Raw genomic sequence first — 23,571 nt, forward strand, 5'->3', positions numbered from 1 at the left:
GGATTCAACAGACTGTAGCATGATGAGAAAAAAATCAACAATCCAACTTGACCAATAGGCTCTGAATATCACTTTCTGTTTTAAAATGAATATTATGCTTTTGTATCAGGGCCCTGTTATATACAGACATGAAAAAATGGCTCCCTCCCTAAAGAGCACTAAAACCAGAGGCTATGACAAGAGACAACTGGTGGATACAACAGACAGATGGGGGCACAAGTTAGCGCTGAAACAATTATGAATAGTGTAACATGCAGCAGCAAAAGATTGCAGCCAGGAAATCGGGATTTTACAGGAGAAATCAGGCTTTTCGTGATGGCTCCTGGGAAGGTTTGTGGCAACTCCTGCCATGTACGCTTGTCTTTACTAAATTAAAAGGGTTCTTGATGCAAATGTATTGGCATGCACCTGGGATCAACTGTATCTATAAAAATACTTATGTTTGTTTTATTCTGCTGTCCCCAAGCCCCTGTAACTAAACAACTGCAGTAAACATAAGTTTCAAAATCAGCGACTATAGTGGTTACATACTCTTGAGAGAGAGAGAGGGTGTGTCTACATTTGCATTCCTCTTTCGAAAGAGGTATGCAAATGAGGTAAATAAAATGCAAATGAGGCATGAATGTGCATATTTGGCACCTCATTTGCATATTCTAATTTTGAAAGAGCTTCTTTTGAAAGAAGCAAGTCAGTGTAGATGCTGCTCTTTCGAAAGTAAACCCATCTTTGAAAGAATCCTTCCTCCCTTTATTTAATGGAAAGAAGGATTCTTTCAAAGATGGGGTTTACTTTCAAAAGAGCAGCGTCTACACTGGCTTGCTTCTTTCGAAAGAAGCTCTTTTGAAATTAGAATATGCAAATGAGGTGCCAAATATGCACATTCATACCTCATTTGCATACCTCTTTCGAAAGAGGAATGCGAGTGTAAACGCACCCAGAGAGAGAGAGAGAGAGAGACAGAGAGAGACTGAAATACAGGTTGAACCTCTCTAATCTGGCACCTATAGGACATGATTGCTGCCAAACCAGATAACTTACTGGATCAGTGGAGATCAATATTGTCTAGCAGCATTACCAGCACTTTCACTGATTGATGGGCTCTGAATTAGGGGTAACTTGCAGCTAAATAACAGCACCAACACTGAGAGCTAAGACTGAGGGCTGTAAATAAACTTTATGGGACCACAGGAAACTTAGCCACACCCATGGTAAGTGGTTGTCCGGTTAACTAAAATCATGCCATGCCGTACTACGGATGTTGCCGGATGAGAGTGTGCCGATTAGAGAGGTTCAACCTGTATTTCCATCTAAGTGCTGCGTGTGTAGCCCAATACCTCCTCAGTCCTGCCTGGCCTGAACTCTACTTTCTTGGAGCTGGGGATGTAGTCAGTTCCAGGGCTGGCCGAAGGCGGATCTGAAGTCCGAGTCGCACACCAAACTGAGGTGGGGGTTGAGAGGTCAGAGCCATGCCGGATCACTGGAATGTCAATGGTGCCTGGAAGCAAAGTTACACAGATTAACGCCATGGTTTGAATGGAGCTGGGCACAATCAACACACATCTGGCAGGTCAGTAGGTGCTAGCATGCTGGTGTGCCCCTTTCCTTCACAGGGCCTGACTGTGGTACTACAGAAAGGGCAATGCCTGGGAGCCAGAGCCAGAGCTAAGCTCCAACTTACGGGCAGGCAGGATGAGGCCATGCCACTGCTCTTTCTACTGCAGGTATCTCACAGCGACAAGCACAGACCCAGTGGAATTACCGCACTGCTTTACCTGCATCCTCATGGACGGTAAAAGTCGTGCTCCCCAGGAACACAGTGGAGGCATCGTTGGGACCGCTGATCATCACCTTGGCCGAAGTCAAGCTCCCCAAACGTGCGTTACTGGAGGCATCTGCCAGGGCAATCTCAAACTCCTCCTCCTCCTCGAACTCGCTGTCATCGATCAGTTTGATGTCACAGGTTGACATGGTGACACCAGGCCCCAAAATCACACGGTTCTCATTCGACATCCCCCTCGACTTAAAGTCAGAACCCGACTCCAGCGCGTAAAAGCTGCTGCCTTTAGCAGACTTGGAGATGGTATAGCAAACAGCAGATACGATGCTGCTGGCATCCCCTACAATGTAACACGCAAGGGGACGGAAGTGTTATTTTCAGAAAGCCATATGAGGCGGCAGTAGCTGTGGAGGAACATAGGGCTACACTGGGCCTGAAAGAACTCTGGTTTCAAACTGTGTTTGGATCTTAAGAGAACCTGAAGGCCTGAATCATAGAATCCTAGAGCTGGAAGGGACCTCAGGAGGTCATCTAGTCCAGCCCCCTGCTTCAAGCAGGATCAACTCCAACTAAGTCATCCCAGCCAGGACCCTGGCAAGCCAGTACTTAAAAACCTCTAAGGATGGAGAATCCACCACATCTCTAAGCACGTGACTTTAAAAAAAAAAAAAAAAAAAAAAAAAAGGGTTGTTTGTGTTAAATCTGTAATTTCCCTGGAACTCCCAGTTTTACAGTAAATGCTTTCATATCCTGCAGCCCCAGGACCACAATGTTGCTGGATATTCCAATATACCTAGCAATGCATAACTCTAAAGAAAAACATGAAGAGCTCGCCTACACTAGCTCCCTCCTTTGAAGGGGGCTGATAAATGAGCCCGCTCGGTGAATAGCAATGAGGTGCTGCGCTTCATATGCAGCACCTCATTAGCATAATTCTCGCCACTTGAACTTCAAAGTTGCAAAGTTCGAAGTGTCCGTGGCTAGACTGCTTGCCGGCACTTTGAAATTAGAAACTTCCAAGTTCACGTGGCGAGAATCATGCTAATGAGGTGCTGCAGATGCAGCACAGCACCTCAATGCTGTTCACCCAGGGGGCTCATTTACAGGCCGCCTTCGAAGGAGGGGGCTAGTGTAGACGAGCCCAAAGTGTGCACTTTCCATTTCGTGTTCTGTGTTGTGATTGAAATCAACATGTGAAAATGCAGGAAACATCCAAAATATTTTAATGAATGGCATTCTATTACCGTTTAATTGTGCGTCTAATCTCTTGACAGTCCTTCTGTATTGCTGTTGCATAGAGAATATAGATAAGTTTATGTTTGGACACTGGATGCAATTATCACCAAGGGGCCTTTGAATTAATAAAGGCATGCCTGTGTGGAAAGTAAATTTCCTAAATTTATGAGGAAAATAATTTCCAACAAACTGGATTGGTTCAGATATTCAAACATTGCCCACTGGAATATCGAGCAAAATGCTACAATATTTATACAAGGGTCGAATGGAGGACACACTCTGAGCTCTCACCCATAGAGAGGAACTGAGCTAGAACAAATTCAGAAGAACATTTTGATATTTTTTAGTCCACTGAATCTCTGAACACTCAGTTGCAGCCCCTCTATGGCAGCTGCTACATTGAAGTCAGAGGTCAAAGAGAGCACATCTTCTACTATGTACAACAGCACTGCACATTGGTTCCATAAGATTCATGGAACCCAAAACACAGGGAAAAAGCTAACAGATGCAGGGGTTTACTTCACTTCCTCTGTCTTCCACAGAAGCTGGACCGGGCTGTAAGGCAGCAGGCCTACACACAGTTATTGAATAGAAAAAAGGAAAAACAGGCCATCCCTGTTGCACTTGTTCCTTTATTTCCAGCCACGGATAATGCTATTTTTGGTAAAAAGAAAGGAAGCAACCCAGCTTTTTTTTCCCTCTCACTTGGGACTTTGATATCTTCCCACCAGAGGAAGATTGACTTGCTTAACAACGTAAAGCCTGCTAGCTTCAGAGAGCAGTGGATCCAGATAAAATGAAACTGTGGCCAGACAAGCAAAAGCATTCCTGCCCTCTTCCTCACGTCAGCAGCTCCTGTAGTACTTCTACTCCTATGACGAGAGGCCATGGGATTGGGATCAATATCTCAATCAATAAAAATGAAAGCTGAATGTGCTCTGATGATGTAAAATTCTACTATCAAAAGCATCATCAGAGAGGGGACTAAAGATTGCGCAACCTTGGTTGCAAGTTCTACAGTTAACTTCTGTCACACAGAAGGCCCTGATTTTGCACAAGAGAGAAATCCTGTTATTGCTCACAATTTATGAGTATGTACTAGTGTTGACCAATGGTGAAAACAGGAAATTGGGGATCAGGGCTACCAAGCTGCACTCTTGGCTCTGCCATTGATTTATTGTAGAGCTGTTATTTAATTTCTGTCTCAGTTTACCCATCTGTAAAATGAGCCTAACATCACACAATGGAATTTCAAATCTTAGTTAGGCCTGGTCTACACCAGGGATCAAAGTCGATCCCAGATATGCAATTTGAGCCACGCCATTAGTGTACCTAGAATCGATGTATCAGAATCATCTTAGCACCCTGGTGTAGATCAGGGCAGTTCAGCCTCACACCAACGTCCCTTACTTCCTGTGGCAGCGTGGAGTACCAGGGGTGATGGCTGAGCCCAGAGAGATTGATTTTGCCGCACCGAATTCATAGTAACTACGGACATACCCTTAGTCAGTGATTGTAAAGCAGCTTTAGCTCCTGTGCTGAAGAGCATTAGATGTAAATGCAGGATCACTGTGACTGCATCTAACACCACGAACCTTTCCTTTCAATGGGTGCAGCCAGAAAGCCAGCACTCTCATTGACATGGTAAATCCTCCTGTCAAACTGAAGAGTGGGTTCATCCTCTGTGTCATTGATGATGACTTTGGCCTGGGTGATCTCCCCTAGCAGGGCATAGGCCGGCATGCTGAGCTCTACGGTGAAGCTCTCTGTGTTCTCAAAGATGTCGTCATCATTGATGATAATGGTACAGGCTTTGGTGTCCTCCCACTCATCAAACTGCACCTGTAAGGAAGTGAGCGAGGGGTGCACGTGTGGGCTCACAGCTGCAAAATCTCAAGCCTTCCCTGCCCCCTTCCAAAAAGTACGGACGCGGTGAATCTTTGTTAACAATCCTAGAACTTCAACTGCACAGGCTTATTTCTGAGCTACGCTTTACTTTTGTTTTCCTGAGACCTGACCCAAAGCTCGCTGCAGGCAAAGAAAAGCCTCCCGGGGACCTCAGCGAGGTTTGGATCAGAGCTCATAATATAATCATAATATAATAATAATTATCATAATATAACAACACAGATCTTGAGCTCAGATCTTCACTGAATTGTCCCTTGTTCAGTCACACGCACCAGTATAAAGTCAATGCAAACCTCTACCATTCTTGTTTCATAGCGTTTTCCACTGGGGTAAACAACTACACAAGTCAAATGGCACAGGACACTCAGGACCCTTGATTCTGATCTTACACTAGTTTCATGCTTGAGTAACTCCATTTACTTCAACAGAGTTACTCCTGATTTACACCATTGTGAACGAGAGCAGAATCTAGACAAGCCTATTATTATCAGAGTTGGAAAAAATACCCAATAAGTTACCTGAGTGAAAGTACAACTGCGGGGGATGGGGATGGGGATGGTGTACTTCAGTACAAGTCACCAGTGTCCCTCTGGAAAATTACTTGAGTAGAAGTACACACACATGCATACAAGATCTTGCTTGTACTCAAGTATTCAGAAGTGAAAGCAGCTGTGGTTTTACTCAAGTAGCTTTTTGGGTACTGTCACCCCTCTGATTATTATACACAGCCTTGCAGAATATTCCTTTACAGGGAAAGTAACATAAAGGTCATACTTTAAAATAATTTACTCTTGCCTTAAATACTTAAAGGTGAAATAATCTAAAAGTCTATCTCATATTTTTACCCCTTCTTTTACTGCAGTTTTTTATTTTTTTTAATTTTATTTATTTTTTATTCCATGAAGCTTACATGACGAAAACTGACTTATCACTTACAGTTTTGGCTGCTCACCTGCTAACCAAAAGTTGAAGTTGTTCAGGTCACAAAACTGTAGAGAATTACTTAAATTTCAAAAGAAGATTCCACAGATTTTTTTTCAAGTCATAAGTATATTTCTAATAAATTAGTGAGTAACCACTTCAGCAAACTTAGCTCTGAAAATCAAGAGCAAGTCCACTGGTGACAAACTGATGTGACAGGAGACTCAGAATGACATTTTGAAAACAAATCTAAATGAAGGATTTTAATATTCAATGTTTTAGCCCTAGATGTGAGCATGAGAAGGGACCATTAAATCACCTGGTCTGACCTCCCACGTACCAGTCTTGGTTTCACCAGTGCCGTACACGAATGGCAAAATCACCTCCCCTAACTCTGCTCACTGCTCCCCTACTGATCTATCCCAAGCTTGCTTTAGTCCTTTTTGCCACAGCATTGCACCAGGAGCTCATATCTGAGTTATTTGTTTGCTGTCACCTTGTAATGGTGCATACACAACCCACCCTGGAGAGCAAAGTGTTCAGGAGCTGCTCCAGGCTCATTCATCCCCACCCTCCCTGCACCCTCTGCAAGGCACACAGAGGCTGCATCAGAACAGCTCATTTGTGGGTCAAGCAAGGAAGAAAATAGACCTTCACCCCTCAGCTTCGGATGATAAATGAGGGAAGGCAGGAGCTTCCCCGACTACAACCACCTGAAGGTCTCACCTTGAGAGAATGGAAGAGAGTTTACAGAAGAGAAGACTTAGGGGTGATTTAATAGCAGCCTTCAACTGCCTGAAGGGGAGCTCTAACGAGGAGGGTGAGAAACTGTTCTCAGTAGTGTCAGATGGCAGAACAAGGAGTAATGGTCTGAAGTCGAAGAGGAAGAGGTGTAGGTTAGATATTAGGAAAAACTACTTCACCACGAGGGTGGTGAAGCATGGGAATGCATTGCCTAGAGACGTGGTGGATTCTCCATCCCTCAAGGTTTTTAAGTCCTGGCTTGACAAGGTCCTGGCTGAGATGACTTAGTGGGGGTTAATCCTGCTTGAAGCAGGAGGCTGGACTAAATGACCTCCTGAGGTCCCTTCCAGCCCTAGGATTCTATGAACGGATGGCCTGGCTGTGGTTTGCCCCGAGAGGCAAAAACTGATAGTAATTGTCAATTTCCAGCATGTAAGCTTCATGGAATACAAAAAAAAAAAAAAAAAAAACAAAAAAAAAAACCACCTCGAAAAGAAGTGGTAAAAACATGAAGCAGATTTTTAGATTACTTCACTTTTAAACAACATAAGAACAGCCACACTGAGTCAGACTAGCCTAGTACCTGTCCTCTGACAGAGGCCAATGCCTGATGCCCCAGAGGGAGTAAACAGAACAGGTAATCACCCAAGCGATCCCTCTCCTGACATCCATTTCCAGCCTTTGTCAAACTGAGGCTAGGGAATGAGGCTAGCCTCGCCTGGCTAGTATCCAGTGATGAATTTATCGAGTTCATGAATGTATCTAGCGCTTTTCTGAACCCTGTTAAAGTCTTGGTTTTTACAACTTCCTCTGGCAACTTCCTTTCACTTTTAACAAGCGAAGGTGTTTTGAGTTCCTGAAAGTCTGGAGGAGTCTTACCCCACGAAAGCGCATTACCTAATAAATAAATGCATTCATCTTCCAGGTGCTACAGGACTGCTTGTTTTGTTCAGTCTCCAGGTGAGAGGACATTGCCTCTCCCTCATTACCTCTGTTTGTGTTAATTCCCTTTGCTTTTTGTTTATGGACCACCACAGAAGTGAGCTGGATGGAGGGCTATGTCACAGGAAGAAGCAAGGCACCAGCCAGGCAGAACAGCCAGTGGCTGCACACTCCAAGGGAAGTGTGAGTTGCCACACCATGCCCAGCCATGAGGTGGTGCCAGCAGTGACCCTTCACAGAACCAACAGTCTTTTTCAGTCACTGCTTTCCAGGCTAGAGTTCCCCTTTCGAGAGGGCCACGTCTACACCAGCCCAAATCGAGGATTACTAACGAGGTACTGAAACACATATTCAGCGCCTCATTAGCATGCCGGCGGCCGCGGCTCTTCGATATTGCTGCGGCTCGCTGCCGCACGGCTCGTCCAGACGGGGCTCCTTTTCGAAAGGAACTTCGAAATCTCCTTATTCCTATTGGCTTTTCAAAAAGGACCCCCGTCTGGACGAGCCGAGCGGGAGCGAAACGCGGCAATTTTGAAAAGCCGCGGCTGGCGGCATGCTAATGAGGCACTGAATATGCATTTGAGCACCTCATTAGTAATCTTCGAAATGGCCACGCAAGTGGCCATTTCGAAGTTCTGTGCTAGTGCAGACACGGCCATTTTGTCTGACTGTGCCCAGCTGACCAAAAAGACGCAGAGCACTCCTACAGACTGCCCTGTCCTCACTGTTATTTATGACTCTGCCCATGTGGGCAGTGTCCTTCAATGTTATGCAGCATAATCCATGTGCTCATTTGTTTGTGAGATGTTGAACTCTTCCACTCCCTCCTCCTCTCCCGCCACACGTCCCAGACACGTGAAGCACAGCTAAGGTAAAAGGAGGAAATGGCAGGGTCCAGGCGTCCTTAGGGGAACACAGTTTAGATGTGAGCAAATAAATAACATGTGTCAGTCAGCGGACAAATTGACATTTATATTCAAATTTGGAACATTAACACATGGTTTAAATCGGGATGGGAACCTTCTGAGCCGCTATAGGGGCTCGTCTGCATACTTGGCTCAATCTAATTCTTGATCTTCCCCCCCACCCCTCCACTCTCTGATTTGCTCACCTTGATGATCTTTTTCTGATTTGTCCTCCTTGCTTACTGTTTTTGGTTCTCTGTGTCTTAAATATCGAGTCTGTTCTGGTCTGGCTATGGTCTGAAGAAGTGGGTCTGTCCCACGAAAGCTCACCTAATAAACTATTTTGCTAGTCTTTAAAGTGCTACTGGACTGCTTTTTGTTTTGATGTGTCAGTCAGTGTGTCAAATTTCTATGGGACTATATCAGGTGGCGTGTAGTCCCACCATGTAGAATTTCCCAACCCACCTGGCCTGCATACTCTACATAATCCTGCTGTCCTGGACTTGAAGTGAGGCTGGAGGTGGCAGTTCCCTGCTCTGTCCGACACAAGACAATGGCATATTGGTTCAGATTACCGATTCTCTTCACCGTTACGCTGACCGATCCTGCTTTCTCACTGACATTATAGCTGGGAATGCAAACAACACAAATGCAGGCAATACGTTAGGCACCTCAGTTACGGCTGCTCGGGTACCAAGGTGATGGCAAATTGTCATTTTTGACATGTGAGTGCTACTCCCACTGATTGCAAAGGTAACACGTCAGATCTGCAGCCATCTCAAACACAGGCCAATAAACATTATACACGGTCATGCAAACGCCTAGTGATTTTGCTACTGGACTGGGATTTGGGAGATCTGGATTCTCTTCCTGGCTCTGGCATTGGCCTGTGAGTTACCTTGAGCAAGGTCACGGCAACTCTGTGCCTCAGTTTACCTCTGTGTACACTAGGGTTAATAACACTCACCTCCTTTGTAAACCACTTTGATGTCTACTACAAAAAGTACTGTGTAAGAGTTGGCTATTATGCCTTTGCTGTACACACATGATAATTTCTTCATTGAAATTGCCAGGTGGGATCTAGCCTTAATCTAGGACTGAATCATCATTTGGGACTGATCTTTCCTTCCCTGCTGCACCATGGTGCCTTGGACCTGTCTGGGATGTTGAGTGCTACTGAGATATACTATAAAGTGATGATTATCTATTCCCATGGAATACCAGCCACCCGCCACTTCTAGCACTGCTGCGTGAAAACCAAGGGCCAAAATCCAAGAGTCTATCTTCTTGTAGCTCCCCACTTCGTTTGTTACACCAACTACTTACTGATGTGTAACTTAACTTCCCTCCCCACCCACCTCCTCACCAAATAAGGCCCCATATGTCAGAGGAGGCTCTCACCCACACGGTAGCTTACCTAGTGTATTGAAAGCTGATGAGAGACCACTGGATATGGAAGATGTTGTCACTGACAAGGTTGGGCTTGCTGTCTTTCACAAGAAACTGAAAGCTATCCATGGTTTCTTGAATCCTCTCTTCAAACAACACATACCGAATCAGCCCCAGGTTCACATCCTCTGTGGGGAACAGACTCTACGTTAACCACTCCAGGCATATACCCATAGCTTTTCAGGCAAACAACAAACAAGCTGTATGCCTATGTCCCCAAGGGGCCTGATTCTGATCACACGGTTTACACTGGTGCTACTCTAGTAGTTATTTGTCATTCACCCCAATCCAAGAGCCATCAGAAGTCATGGCGCATCTCTCAAAAAACTTACCTCATTCTTTTTTGTTTTTTTTTGCTGTGACTTAAAAAATACAGGATTTTTTTTGAGGGTAGGATTTTGTGGTATGTTTTTAACTAAGTTTGACTAGTTAATTAGTCAAATTAACTAAATTTGACTGGCTGACTATTTTAATACAGATTTGCATAAAGTTGTTTAATTAACTCCTGATTTGTAATTTGGTGTGCGTCTTTAAAGCCACCTATACATCTGTAGGTGTCTGAGCTTTGCCACAGCATTCAAGCCTTGATCTTTGCCCATAAAACAACAGTGTGTCTCTTTGTATTAGCCTGGATTTACAGTACACAAGATGGGACACCCTCAGCTGGGGACCTCTGAACAGAAGAGATAAGACAGAAATTTTGCCAGTGTTTGCCCAGCGGCTAGGAAAATGGGGCCCTGTTTTAGACTGGCACCCTGGGTTTGACTGTAATAGAAACGTGAAGATCTAGATGGAGGGTTTATGCTTATCAGCTGTGCCTACCCAGCTTCTCCCTTTCAGAAGGGGCGTGCAAATGCGGCTGCCTGGAAACGCAAATGAGGCATGGATTTAAATATCTCACACCTTATTTGCATAGTCCCAAGTGATCTGGCTGCTGGAAGAGCCACTTCTGAAAGTCAAAGCAGCCATGTGGACAGGGTTCCTTCAAAAGCAAACCCTCCTTTTGAAAGCACCCTTCTGCCTAATTTTCTTGAAGAAGAAGGGTGCTTTCGAAGGCAGGGAACCCCAGCCACATGGCTGCTTTGGCTTCTGGAAATGGCTATTCCAGAAGCCAGATAATGTGGGAATATGCAAATGAGGCATGAGATATTTAAATCCACGCCTCATTTGCATTTCCTGGCTGTGTCTACAGGTGCACGCTACTTCGAAGTAGCGGCACTAACTTCGAAATAGCACCCGTCGCGGCTACACGCGTCGGGCGCTATTTTGAAGTTAACTTCGACGTTAGGCGGCAAGACGTCGAAGTCGCTAACCTCATGAGGGGATTGGAATAGCGCCCTACTTCGACGTTCAACGTCGAAGTAGGGACCGTGTAGACAATCCGCGTCCCGCAATGTCGAAATTGTGGGGTCCTCCATGGCAGCCATCAGCTGGGGGGTTGAGAGACGCTGTCTCTCCAGCCCGTGCGGGGCTCTATGGTCACCGTGGGCAGCAGCCTTTAGCCCAGGGCTTCTGGCTGCTGCTGCTGCAGCGGGGGATTCATGCTGCATGCACAGGGTCTGCAACTCGTTGTCGGCTCTGTAGATCTTGTGCTGTTTAGTGCAAGTGTGTCTGGGAGGGGCCCTTTAAGGGAGCGGCTGGCTGTTGAGTCCGCCCTGTGACCCTGTCTGCAGCTGTGCCTGGCACCCTTATTTCGATGTGTGCTACTGTGGCGTGTACACGTTCCCTCGCAGCGCCTATTTCGATGTGGTGCTGCGCAACGTCGATGTTGAACATCGACGTTGCCAGCCCTGGAGGACGTGTAGACGTTATTCATCGAAATAGCCTATTTCGATGTCGCCACATCGAAATAGGCTACTTCGATGTAGGCTTCACGTGTAGACGTAGCCCCTATTGGCTGCATTTGCATACCCCTTCTGGAAGGGAAGGGCCATGTAGACACAGCTATCTTGTCAAAGGGGCAGTGTAAAGCCATGTCTCCAAAGGAGCACTCAGAGAAGACATTGTGAGAGTCAAGTTACTGGGTGGGGTGCTTCCTGGGTGGAAGCAAATCAGCACAGTCTTGAAAAGGCTAGCTTGTCCAATCAGGGTAACATTTTCATTAGACAAGACAAGCCAAAAGCCAGACCTTCTGAAGGCATTTTTAGCTCTTTAGTGAGTACTATAAACTGCATCCCAAACATTTTCTCTCTCAAGCTATCAAAAACTACTGGGAGGACATTATTAGTACAATGCAGCTCTTTAAAAAAGCTAGCCTCCCCCATAAGTGCTTAAAAAGCTTGGAAGTCTTTAAAAAAATCCAGCCAAAAACCAAAATACTTCGAGATGGACAAAATTCCATTTCAAAATTCCATGTCAAATCTTTACATTCAAACACAACCAGACTGTGGTGATGTTCAGACCTAGGTCTAAAAGCTATGGCTTGCCCTAATCAAACTGACAGCTCCAAACACTGGGGTAAACTGGTATTGCGATTCAGGATCATCTCCATAGGAAATATTCGATTTCTTTAACTGAGAGAAAAATCAATGTTTGCTTAATTTTAAATTAAAAAAACCCAACTTTCTGACGTGGGTGAGAAGGACCTTGTTCTTTTACTGCACTGGTGCAATCTGTAAGGCTATGTCTACACGACAGTCATATTTCAAACTAAGCTATAGTTATTTTGAAATATGGAGATAGAGATCTCTTAGAACCGGAAGGGACTTCAAGAGGTCATCAAGTCCAGTCCCCTGCCCTCTTGGCAGGACCATGCACCTTTCTTTTTTTTTTTTTTTTAAATCTATTTGCCCCAGATCCCTAAATGGACCTCTCAAGGACTGAACTCACAACCCTGGGTTTAGCAGGCCACTGCTCAAACCACACACAAAACGTATTGTGAACTAGCACCCCGCTATTTTGAAACAGCCTTTCAAGGTCCATAGCACTATTCTGAAACAGGTGTTATTCCTCAGGAAATGAGGTTTACTGGAATAGAAATAACGCACCCATTATTTTGAATTTATTTCAAAATAGCGTGTGCATTTTTTAGATGCTGTCATTGTTATGTCAAGATAATCTGGCTGTGTAGACATAGCCTAACTGTGCTGAAATCATGGGCGTTACACATCACAATCAGCATCTGTGTTTCTTTAATACACGAACTTTCTTGCTGTAGTATAGAGGAATGGAAGTAAGGAAGTAAAGAGATCAATACAATGCAGTCCTGCTTCCCTACCTTGTGTAAACATGGTCACAGCTGTCCCGGGTTTCAGCTTGCTCTCCACATGACCATGCTTGGGCTCCCCGGTTATCTCATAGATCAGCTGTTTGTCCTCTGTGTCGGGGTCCATTGTCAGTAGTTCCTTCTTGGTGATCAGATTTGTTGCCTGGATTAAAGCCACACCAAAGAGGTTATGCAACTTCTGAATGTTTAGCAAGTAACTGAAAGAAAGAATTGATCTCTTGGACATTACTTAAAGGGTGTGTCTACACTTGCATTCCTCTTTCAAAAGAGTTATGCAAATGAGGTAAATTGAAAAAGCAAATAAGGCATAAATTTGCATATCTGGCACCTCATTTGCATGTTCTAATTTCAAAAGAGCTTCTTTCGAAAGAAGAAAGCCAGTGTAGACGCTGCTTTTTCAAAAGTAAACCCCATCTTCGAAAGAATGCTTCTTCCCATTAAATAAAGGAAAGAAGGATTCTTTCGGAGATGGGGTTTACTTTTGAAAGAGTAGCATCTACACTGGCTTTCTTCTTTCAAAAGAAGCTCTTTCAAAATTAGAATATGCAAACGAGGTGTCAAATATGCACATTTACACCTCATTTGCATTTTCAATCTACCTCATTTGCATACCTCTTTCGAAAGAGGAATACAAGGGTAGATGTCTGGGACTTAATGTAAAAAACATGCAAAGAGCAGCCCAGATTAAACGGGGATGGAAGAGTCTTGTTTGTGTGTTAAGCAAAGGATTCAGATTCAGACGTGATTAGCTTTGATCAGAGTCTGTAGTTTGAACAAACGAAAACTTGCACTATATTGCCAGGTATGGTCTCATCTGGACTCAAATGTAGGACAAACCTCCCAGTTTTATATGAAAGTATCCTCTCAACATAGCTGATTGAAACTCCACTCAGGTATGCTTAAGGAATAGCCCAGCTTTGAGATTGGGCTGAGTTTTGGATTTCCCTCGGAACAGTTTACACAGCAGTAGTGAACACGTGCTAACACTCTGCCACTGCCATGTCACATGCGTATCCCAGTCCCACTCCACTTCCTCTGTCTCCTCAAGAGAAAACAATGTGAATGGAAAACGGCGGTGACAAACTCGCACAATACTTTGCAGTAAGTCAGGCACTTTGAGTGGAAATAGGCTTCTCTCAATAACAGGTAAACCAACCCTCTTTTTCTGTGCCTATCTTGGGAGTACTTTGCAACGTCCACTGACTTCTCAAAACACTGTAAGGTTTACCTTTCCCTGCTACCTTCCCCTGGAAATCAGCAAAACAAACAAAAAGTTAATGGGGGGAAAATCCCTGCTTTGCCAAACATATTGGAATCAATCTTTTTGCGTGTCCTCAAGGGAAGACTGGTTCAGCAAGTGCTGTGGCAAAACAACACACAAGACCAGTTGACGTCAGCCATCATGCAGCCTAAAAGGGCTCTCCCTGGAGCTTTTATTTAAGCCCACCTTGGTTTACTCTGCCTATGTTATGCTTTCAGAGAAACAGCCTCCTGGTGCCAGTGAGGCTCATCCGGGAGGAATATCCTTCCCCGTTACAGAGCGCAAGCGTGTCTGGGGAGATTTCTGAAGAGATGGGTTTAGCCCCTCTCTGTGAGGAGCCTTTACGTCATCCCTCCTGTCACAGTATCTTGAATCCAACACGTTCTCTCTCTTCATAATGCGTTTCTGTAGACCCCGGGGCACACTCAGGTTTTTGGGACTCCAACCCTCCTTCAGTAAAACGCTTAGGCTGATTCTAACAAAGCGGAACACAAGCCGTTACCGTGCCATCCATGTACTCCAGCCATTGCAGGCCCAAGTTGGTGACAATTCTGGGGGTCCCATCATCCACAGGAAGAATATCTACTTTGAACTGCTGCGGTGCCGCTGTCACAATCTAAGCAAGAGGCCAGACACAGAGATGGCCATTGAGGCCTCACACATATCACTGCATAAAATTAAACTCCAGAGGTGCTATTTATTGATATGTCACTACACACATTCCTGACGGTTGGCTGAAGGGGGCATGGTCCAGGCTGGAACTGCTTACATGGTTAATCACACAAAACACAGATGCAGGGCGATTTAAAACACACTTTGTGTTTGCCTAATACTCCTCCCCACTAATGTCAGTATTAAAACTCCCCTTGTTTTCAAGGGAAAGAGCAACTGACCAATGCTGGATTCTGATAAAAATCTTATCCCAAAAGGCGCATCCACATTAGGAACTAACTTCGAAGTTAGGCACTACATCGAAGTGTCCAGCAGACAGCCTACACACATTTTCCCTTACTTTGAAGTTAACTTTGAACCCAGCTTTGAAGTCCTTACTCCCAGGAATGGAGCAGTGCCCTACTTTGAAGTTTAACTTTGAAGTAGGTTGTGTGTAGATGCTCGGCTTCTAAGTTGCTTACTTCAAAGTAAGACACTTTGAAGTTATTTTTGTCTGTTATATGCTTATCTGTCCACCTTATCTCTTCATATTGTAAGTTCTTTGGGGCGGGGCCTGTCTCTTACTCTTGGCTGTACACTCCCTAGCAAAATGAACACTGTTCTCATTTGGGGCCTGTCACCATTACTGGCAAATAAATAATTTGCCCTGCTGTTAACCCTTATCTTGAGGACTATCAACAGATGTTGAAACCGATTAATAAAATAGCTCTAAAAATCTTGTGAGATGTTTCCTGTAATGCTCACAAACATACAGAAAATGCATTTTGAATGTATGTTGCAGAGATTTATGGCTTTGGGGATGATGTGCTTTTTATCTCAAATATCTGGTTGGCAGAAGAAGTGGGAAAAGAATAACCAACAGCAGAGGATGCTAATTAAGTTAATACTCCATAGTTTCAGCCCATGGAGTTTAATGACTTTCTCCTGCAGTGGCAAAGTTAAATATTGCTGCACTGTGATTTGTGCTCAAAGGTGTCTTGTTTCCATTCTTTTAAAATACACTTTGCTTTGAAAAATATATTAACACAGCCAGCCTATCCTTCAAAGTGTGCAGTTCTCCTCTCCTTCGAAGTATGCCGTAACCCCTCTACCTGCTATACAATATCAATGCTATAATATCAACATTGGGCCAGATTCTCAGCTGATGCGACTCAGACTTACTCTGCTCTTCTGAGAGCTTCTACCTGTCTGAAAGGATGAAAAGACAAGAAAAACTCACCGCCTTGAGAAAAGCAAGGATATTATTAACAGAAAAATACCCAGCACCAATCACTGTTCCCTGTAAACTGAGCACATGGGTAACCTCCCAGGAGAGGTTCAAATGCTACACAGCTAATTAGCAGAGCGCCCACAGCCAGCAGTGTGTGTTTCTACTGGTGATGCACATAACAAAATTTACTCCACACACAGAAGTCAAAAACTAGAGGGAACACTTGTGCCAATGGCAGACAGTATTTGCAGCTAGTAACATTGATGCTGGCTGATTCATAGCACTGCTGCATGTTTGGGGTGGGCGGGTCCATTTCTTTACGTTAGTGACAATGCAAAGAACCGTTCCTCTTTTGTTTGAGCCACTTGAATGGATTAGATGATTTAAGATTACCCTGAAATTGCACCGCTGGACAAAGCAGGATATGGCAGGAGCTCTAGAACTGTGCCAGGATAACTGGTCAGTCCTCAGCTAGCTCCATGGATTTCAGCAGTTTTTTTTTTTTTTAATTTTGGGCACAGACCCTCAGCTCTTGTAAATGCACAAAGCTCAACTGAACTTAATCGGCCTAATGTCCACCTGCATACACGCAAGCATGCACAACATATGCTTAAATACCATAAACAACAAGAAGTCCTGTGGTACCTTATAGACCAAAAGATATTTTCGAGCATAAGCTGTCTTGGGCAAAGACCTGCTTTCTCAGACCCATGAAAACCTATGCTCCAAAATATCTGTGAGTCTGTAAGGTGCCACAAGACTTCTTGCTGTTTTGGAAGATATGGACTAACACAGCTACCTCTCTGATACTTAAAAATCATTAAGCACACAGCACTTAGAATACACGCACAAACCATCAAGGCACTACACCAGCACACCAAGACCAGCCGTCACACAACCACTATCATCATGAGCTATGACAATTTTTACTCAGTGAGGAGCTCGCCCCAAAGGTACAAAACGTATCAGCCAGGTGATACGGGACATTTTTAGGCAGGTTTACATTATTTACAGGAAACCTCTTTGGTGCCTCTTCCCCTGCCCTATTCTTCCTCACCTCCTTCCCACCTTCGTCCACGATGAAAAAGGGATTGGTCCCATCAGACACAGTGAAAGTGAAGTGATCCTTCAGGGAGTTGCTGCCATCATGGCTATAGCAGACCCGGTTCTGGTAGATGTCGTCCATGGTGAAGGTGGATGTCTGGCGATAGTGCTGCCCATTGCCAGCGCGTTCGATCAGACCGTGTCGAGGGGCTTGCACGATGGTGAATGTAACCAAGTCGGCCTGTCCAAAGGAAGCGGTTGGTGGGGAAGGTTGAAAAACTTCCTTGAGACTGAGTGGTGGGTTATTCTGGTAAACTGAGCTGGAGGGATTCTAGCGTGTTACCTTTTTACTTGTCTTCTTTCCCGGGACAGTAGAGCAAGAGAAGGACAGAAGAGTCCCCGAGCACAGAACCAGCTCAGCATGCGACCTGAGGAGCTAGCTAAGTGTGTCGTTTTCTAATCAGACCTGTGGGGCCGTGGGCATGACAACCATATTTCGCTGAGGCTGGGTCTACATGGCACAGCTTTCCTGGCAGGTCCATGCCAATGAGCAGCCTCAACATTGCAAACGGCTGCTCATTAGCATCGTCCTGCGGCTCATTAGCATAGCCACGCGAGAGCTCAGTCTCGGAAGAGGGGGGTGACGGCAATAAAGAGGCTTTCTGCCAGCAGGGGCACGTCCACGTGGCCTCTTTACTGCCGGCATCCCCCTCTGCCACACCGTGTAGACTCAGCTTGACAGAATAAGCAGCCTGCACCTTTGTGCAAAAGGAAAAAGAGGAGTGTGTGGGCTTGCTCCTGTTGTGGGAAGCAGGCCATAGGCACAGCATATCAGACGACGTGAACATAGGGTCCCATCTAGTGCAACCGACTGTCATCTGGCCACTCTTGCACCCATGGAGACAGTGACGTGGGGAGAGGGCAGGTGGCTCCCTAGTTCGCACACTGAGCTGGCTCTGTGCTGCTTATGATTCTGAGTCAGGTGTTTGGCACTTCACTGTTTTAGGGGAACCACAGCCAGGTGGACAGAAGTCATCAGAGCCGGCTCCATGCCTTCCTCAGAGAAAATGCCTCAGCATTGCAATTAGAGGCCATGTCATTTCCAGCAGCCCGGTGGCTGCTTTAACCTGTGCCTTGGGCCTGCTCAGCTCTAAGTGTGACACAGAGAACGGAATGAAGAAAGGTGACTTACTTCTATCCCCTTCATCAGTGCCACACTTAGCTGAGCAGAGATGGGGCCTACATGGTTTACAGAGAAGATGGCTGTGGGGTCCTGGCACAGTGATGGGTTTTTCTTCACACACAGAAGGCAACACAAGAAATAAATTACGATGCTTCTTGACTCAATACTTTGTTTTAATCAGACATCACTTCTCCCTATTCACCCACAGATCTGCTCTCCTGCCAGCTGTTTGAAGCCATCCACCCCTGTGGGTGGGACATTTGTGGGCGGAAAGACAACAGTTTGCTCAATTTTCTGAGTGCAAATGCTGTTGTGCAACAGAACAGGGAAGAGATGATGCGGAAGCAACGTGCACCTTACCTCTGTGTCGGCGTCGGTGGCTTTAAGCTCAAACTCCGTGATGGTTTTTCTCACCCCTTCCTGTACTCGCATCCCAGGGCTCTGCACCACAGGCAGGGAGTCATCCAGTGGATTAATGGTGATGGCAAATGTCTGGCTCACCTGGGAGAGAGAGAAGACGAGACCCTTCCTGCCTGGTACGTTTGACTTGGGATGTGTCTGAATCCAAGCAACGATGTTACAAAGAGCAAACTGGGGTCAGATCTTATGCAATGCTGCCCGCTGAGGCCTCCTGAACTCTGTGTACCAACACCTCACATACTACCAATCCATGCGTATGAACAGGATGGTATATGCTAATGCTAGGTTATAAGCTGAAGAGGCAAGGCTTATTTCATTTCATTTCTTTGATATATATCTCTCCCCCATACCACGACAGGGGAACTGTGCTCCCAGCACATCCACCCATTCTGCGGAATCAACCATCTGCACCAATTCAGACACTCCAAGTGCTCAGTCCTACCTCATTCACTCCATCAGAGACGGAGAAGGCGAAAGCATCGTTGTGCTTCTCTGCCTCACTGGTGTGGACGTATTGGATGCTGCGTGAGGCCAGGTCTGCCTGGCTGAATGAGTTAATCCTTGTGCCTAGAACCACACGATAAGGGGAAGAGTATAACAAAAATGATACAAAGCAAAAAGATCAGGGAACAGGAAACAACCTCCAGGATATGCATCTCGATCGCAGACATAACTCCAGCACACAAGTGGAAGGACCAGAGGGTGGGGCTTTCACAAGCACTCAGAGTAGGCCTAACTCCGATCTCTCTAAAGCTAATGTGAATTTTACTGCTGCCTTCAACAGAAGCAGAGTTAGGCTAATGGTGAGTGCTCCTGAAAATCTCACCTGTACTGTTCTCCCACCCTAAAGGATGAAATTATATGAAGCTGGGTCACATTCTCAGCAGGCTGACTTGGGGGGCATGTTTGTGCCAAGTCTCTGTGAGGAATCAGTCTATGAGGAACAGTAAATCCTACAGTTACATTATCCCTCAGACAACACACCGTAATACGCCCCAAGCAGGTTTTGCTGAGCATGGGTAAAAGGTTCTCAGCTTTATTTAGCATAAGAAAAGATCCAGGACAACATTTTCTAAAGTGAGGGAGCTGCAGGAAAAGAGGAATACATATGCACGTGTGGTGACTGTGTCCAGGAATCATAATAGTTTTAGGAAGATATTATTAAAAAGATTCATCTTATGGCAAAATCCCAGCTTCCCAGAGATCCCAGGACCTGCTTCCTAACTGCTCCAATAAAGGATCCAAATTTTAAACAGGACGACAAATAAACAGTGGTCTTTTGGAGACTGTTTGTTTGCTGCCCTGCCCTACCCTGCACCAGGGCCTGTGCCTACTTTATACTGACTATTGTTTGTTGCCCTGCCTTGCACCAGTGCCTGGAGTATATACTGTTGTGTATTGCCTTGCCCTGCACCAGGGCTCAGCCCCTTTGACTCCGGGATTGGACTCACTGTGTTGCCTGCCTGAGAGCTGGCTGTGGGCCCACTGAGGCCTGAACACAGGACTGAGCCCCAGGAAGGGACTGTGTAGGGAGCAGGTGTGGCCGCTCCCTGAGGCAAGCAGCCTACAGACACACTAAATTGAACTCAGAGGGCAACCTTTATTGGTGTCAGTGAGGAGTAAGGGAAGTTGACAAGAACGTTTGCTCTCACCAACCTCTCACAGTGGAGACCACGAGGAAGCGGGAATTAAGGTACCTCAACTCTAGCTATGAAATTAACATAGCTGGAGTTGCATATCTTAATTGGATCTTCCCTGTTAGTGTTGGACTGGCCTTAGTTTTGTATGCAGAAGAGGAGGACTCCCCAGCCAGCAAGCCAGATTCTTTAACCAGGTTCTCTGAATATTAATCTGATGCTAAAAATGTAATAAGTAATGCACAATATAGTATGTGATGTGTTATGGATGTTACTTACTGGCTTGAATGTAATCTTCCGATCACATGTATCCCAGGCAGAGAGGGTTACAGTGTACATTTGTTAACCATGATTAGTGCTTTTTACTGCTATAACAGTCCTCTGTGCTGTGGAGGCTTCTGTGTTTTTATTTCTGACCCTATGCAATTTGGCTAGAAATTGGTTGTAAATATTCACTCAATAAAACTCATTAATCTGTTAACATTTTAACTTTGTCTTAACCAAAAGTTGTGAAACCAAACAAAAACCATAGGTTTCATTTTAGAAAGTGATTTAGGGACAAATTATTTGAAGGTATTTGAGTGCCTACTGATGTAAATACATGCTAAGAGTGGGGTTTTCAAAAGCACCCAGACGCCTAACTCCTAACTTTCAATGGTGTTTTTGAAAATTTTGCTCTTGACTGAAAACATCTGGAGAAAATTAGTGATCTGTATTTCATAACAGATAGCTATCAATTAGTGCTGCACAAACTTCAGAAGGTTCAGAGGTTTGGTTTTGATAAGCAACAGTAAAAGCAAATAATTATTCAAAGCTTATTTGACATTAATTAACTTGGAAAGCTTGCAAGAATAGACCCTGTTATGAAAGCTCCAGTACTTTTAGCTTAGAGCTGGGGCCAATTACACCATGAGAACTGCTCCTTTCACAGAATTCCATCTAATTGATTCCTGAAGCCTTCTGGGATCTGAAAGAGCAGTAAACCGCCAAAACCAGCACACTTAAAACAACGAGAAAAAAAGTTAATCCTGATATTTTAAACTTCGAAAGTATTATAGCCAGTGTTTGGTTTGCACTCCAGACAAAAGCTTTGGAGGAAATAAGAACACTAACTGCTTAGGCCTACTTTAATTTCTTTCCAGAACAAAACCATAAGGGGACAGATTGTCTTCTGAAAGTACAGCAAAGATTTACAGTCCATTACTCTAATGATAGGTCATGCTAAAAAAACCAAACTCCTAGATAAACCAAAGGAACATATTGTTTGAGGATACAGGTTCAGAGTAATTCATTAGGCAGGATTAGAGGACACATAATATCTTGGGATAACCCGCCCTGAAAGGCACTCATAAGATTCAAAGATTAAATTTGCAGGGAATTCCTTTGTAAGCCTCACAGAAGGAACAAAAAAGCTCCTGGTGGGTCACCAGAAAAGATTTGTTTTGACAGTGCTTAAATATTAGGTGATTCGTGCAAAAGTGTGTTAGCAAACTTCAGTGCTCAGTCTCCCAGAAAGATTTTGCTGACTTAGAGTGTGGCACATCAGACCTTGATTATGTGGGAACGTCTTTTTTTCCTCCAAACTTTGTGATTAAATTCATACCTCTTAAGCAATGCTGGGGCAGGGGTTTGTGTTTCACACCAAAACACGCATCACCATGAGGGCAAGATGCTAAGGTAAAACCTAGCCATTTGTCTGCTGGACACGTCCCATTACAAGGGATGCTGGTTGTGAATTTTTGAGACATTTTGGAATCAGTTCTTAAGCATAGGAAAATGAGTCCCCTTGTTACATGCAGTATGAATTTTAGTCACATGGGGACAGCAACTTATGTACACTATGGATGTCTGTAGTGGCGGACAAGAAATTTACACTAGCTGGTGGTGTAAACTACAGAGTAAAACCCAGCAGGTGAGCTTATCATGAGTCCTAAACTCATTAAGCCAAGAAATAAATAAACCTCTGTGTGGGTTCCAGAGCTACGCCTCATCTCCATTGGCCTGGTTTTCCAGCTCCATGGGTTAATGGTCGGTTGAGTTCTCCTGCAGGGTATCATTCCAGGCAGACATTTCTCAAGACATTAACTTCTGAGCAGCTTTAAAGTCTTGAAAAACCTGTGATCTGTAGAGAATGTGACCGAGCAAGAGAGGGCTTTGCGAACCTGGTGACGCAGCATGTTCCAGGTGACCCAGCTGCGGCTGTTTGGTGATTCTGTACAGGAGGGCTGCCGGTTCGCTGTCCTGGTCAGTGGCAGAGAGCTGCAGCGTGGTGATCTTCTTCACTGAATTTTCATCCAAGACCAGCCCTTTGTTTGCTATGATGGAGGGGGGGAGTCTGTCCTCTGAAAGAAGCCAGGGGAAAGTGGTAATGCTCACGCAATACTTTCTTTCTGGCAAACATTTTCAAAAAACAAATAATTTTTACCTGACTAATTTACAAGGGCGTGGTATACATGACGCTCTACCTAAAAGTCACCAGAGCTGGTCAGAGCATCACAACATGCCTGATTCAAAATTAATTCCAGCTGATAGGCTTCAGTAGGCTTTGGGAATGGGCCTTTCATGAATAATGAATGATTCTCTTAATAAGCAAACCTTCCCATGCTCCAGTACCCATGGGTTTTGCATTGCCAATATAGGAAAACCAAAATCAGTGAGATTTAAACCTGTAACTCCAAGGCTTGGGGTTTGCTTACAGGTGGCTTTTAATTCAGCTAGGCTGTCTTTCTAAATAAAGAGATCTTTCTGGAATAACCCGAAGTTATGGGCTTGACAAAGGAATGGTGAGTGAAATTATACTGCCCGTGTTACACAGAGGGCAGATGAGATCACAAGCTCTATGGGTGGGGCCCTACCAAATTCATAGTCAATTTTGGTCAATTTCATGGGCCTAGGATTTTAACAAATCGTCGATGTCATGATTTCAACTATTCAAAGCTGAAATTTCAAGGTGCTCTAACTGTCAGCCTCCCGACACAAAAAAGGACTTGCGGGGTGGTCTCAAGGTTATTGTGGGGAGTGGGGGATACAGCAGTA

The 23,571-nt window shown here is 44.8% G+C and overlaps 1 protein-coding gene across 4 annotated transcripts in view; it reads right to left on the reverse strand.

Moving 5' to 3' along the window:
• Positions 1-23,571, reverse strand: part of FRAS1 (Fraser extracellular matrix complex subunit 1) — a 310,675-nt gene that overhangs the window by 30,608 nt on the left and 256,496 nt on the right. For all 4 annotated transcript variants that reach the window (XM_074993758.1, XM_074993759.1, XM_074993760.1 and 1 more), the window contains 11 exons: positions 22,698-22,877; positions 19,341-19,465; positions 18,839-18,979; positions 17,309-17,536; positions 14,872-14,985; positions 13,100-13,250; positions 9,851-10,010; positions 8,899-9,061; positions 4,609-4,855; positions 1,773-2,117; positions 1,335-1,495 (listed from right to left, as the gene is read on the reverse strand). In XM_074993758.1, the coding sequence (XP_074849859.1) occupies positions 1,335-1,495; positions 1,773-2,117; positions 4,609-4,855; positions 8,899-9,061; positions 9,851-10,010; positions 13,100-13,250; positions 14,872-14,985; positions 17,309-17,536; positions 18,839-18,979; positions 19,341-19,465; positions 22,698-22,877 (2,015 nt within the window). The remainder of the gene's footprint in view (positions 1-1,334; positions 1,496-1,772; positions 2,118-4,608; positions 4,856-8,898; positions 9,062-9,850; positions 10,011-13,099; positions 13,251-14,871; positions 14,986-17,308; positions 17,537-18,838; positions 18,980-19,340; positions 19,466-22,697; positions 22,878-23,571) is intronic.

Source organism: Carettochelys insculpta, chromosome 4, assembly GCF_033958435.1.
Source record: "Carettochelys insculpta isolate YL-2023 chromosome 4, ASM3395843v1, whole genome shotgun sequence".
Lineage (NCBI taxonomy): Eukaryota > Metazoa > Chordata > Testudines > Carettochelyidae > Carettochelys > Carettochelys insculpta.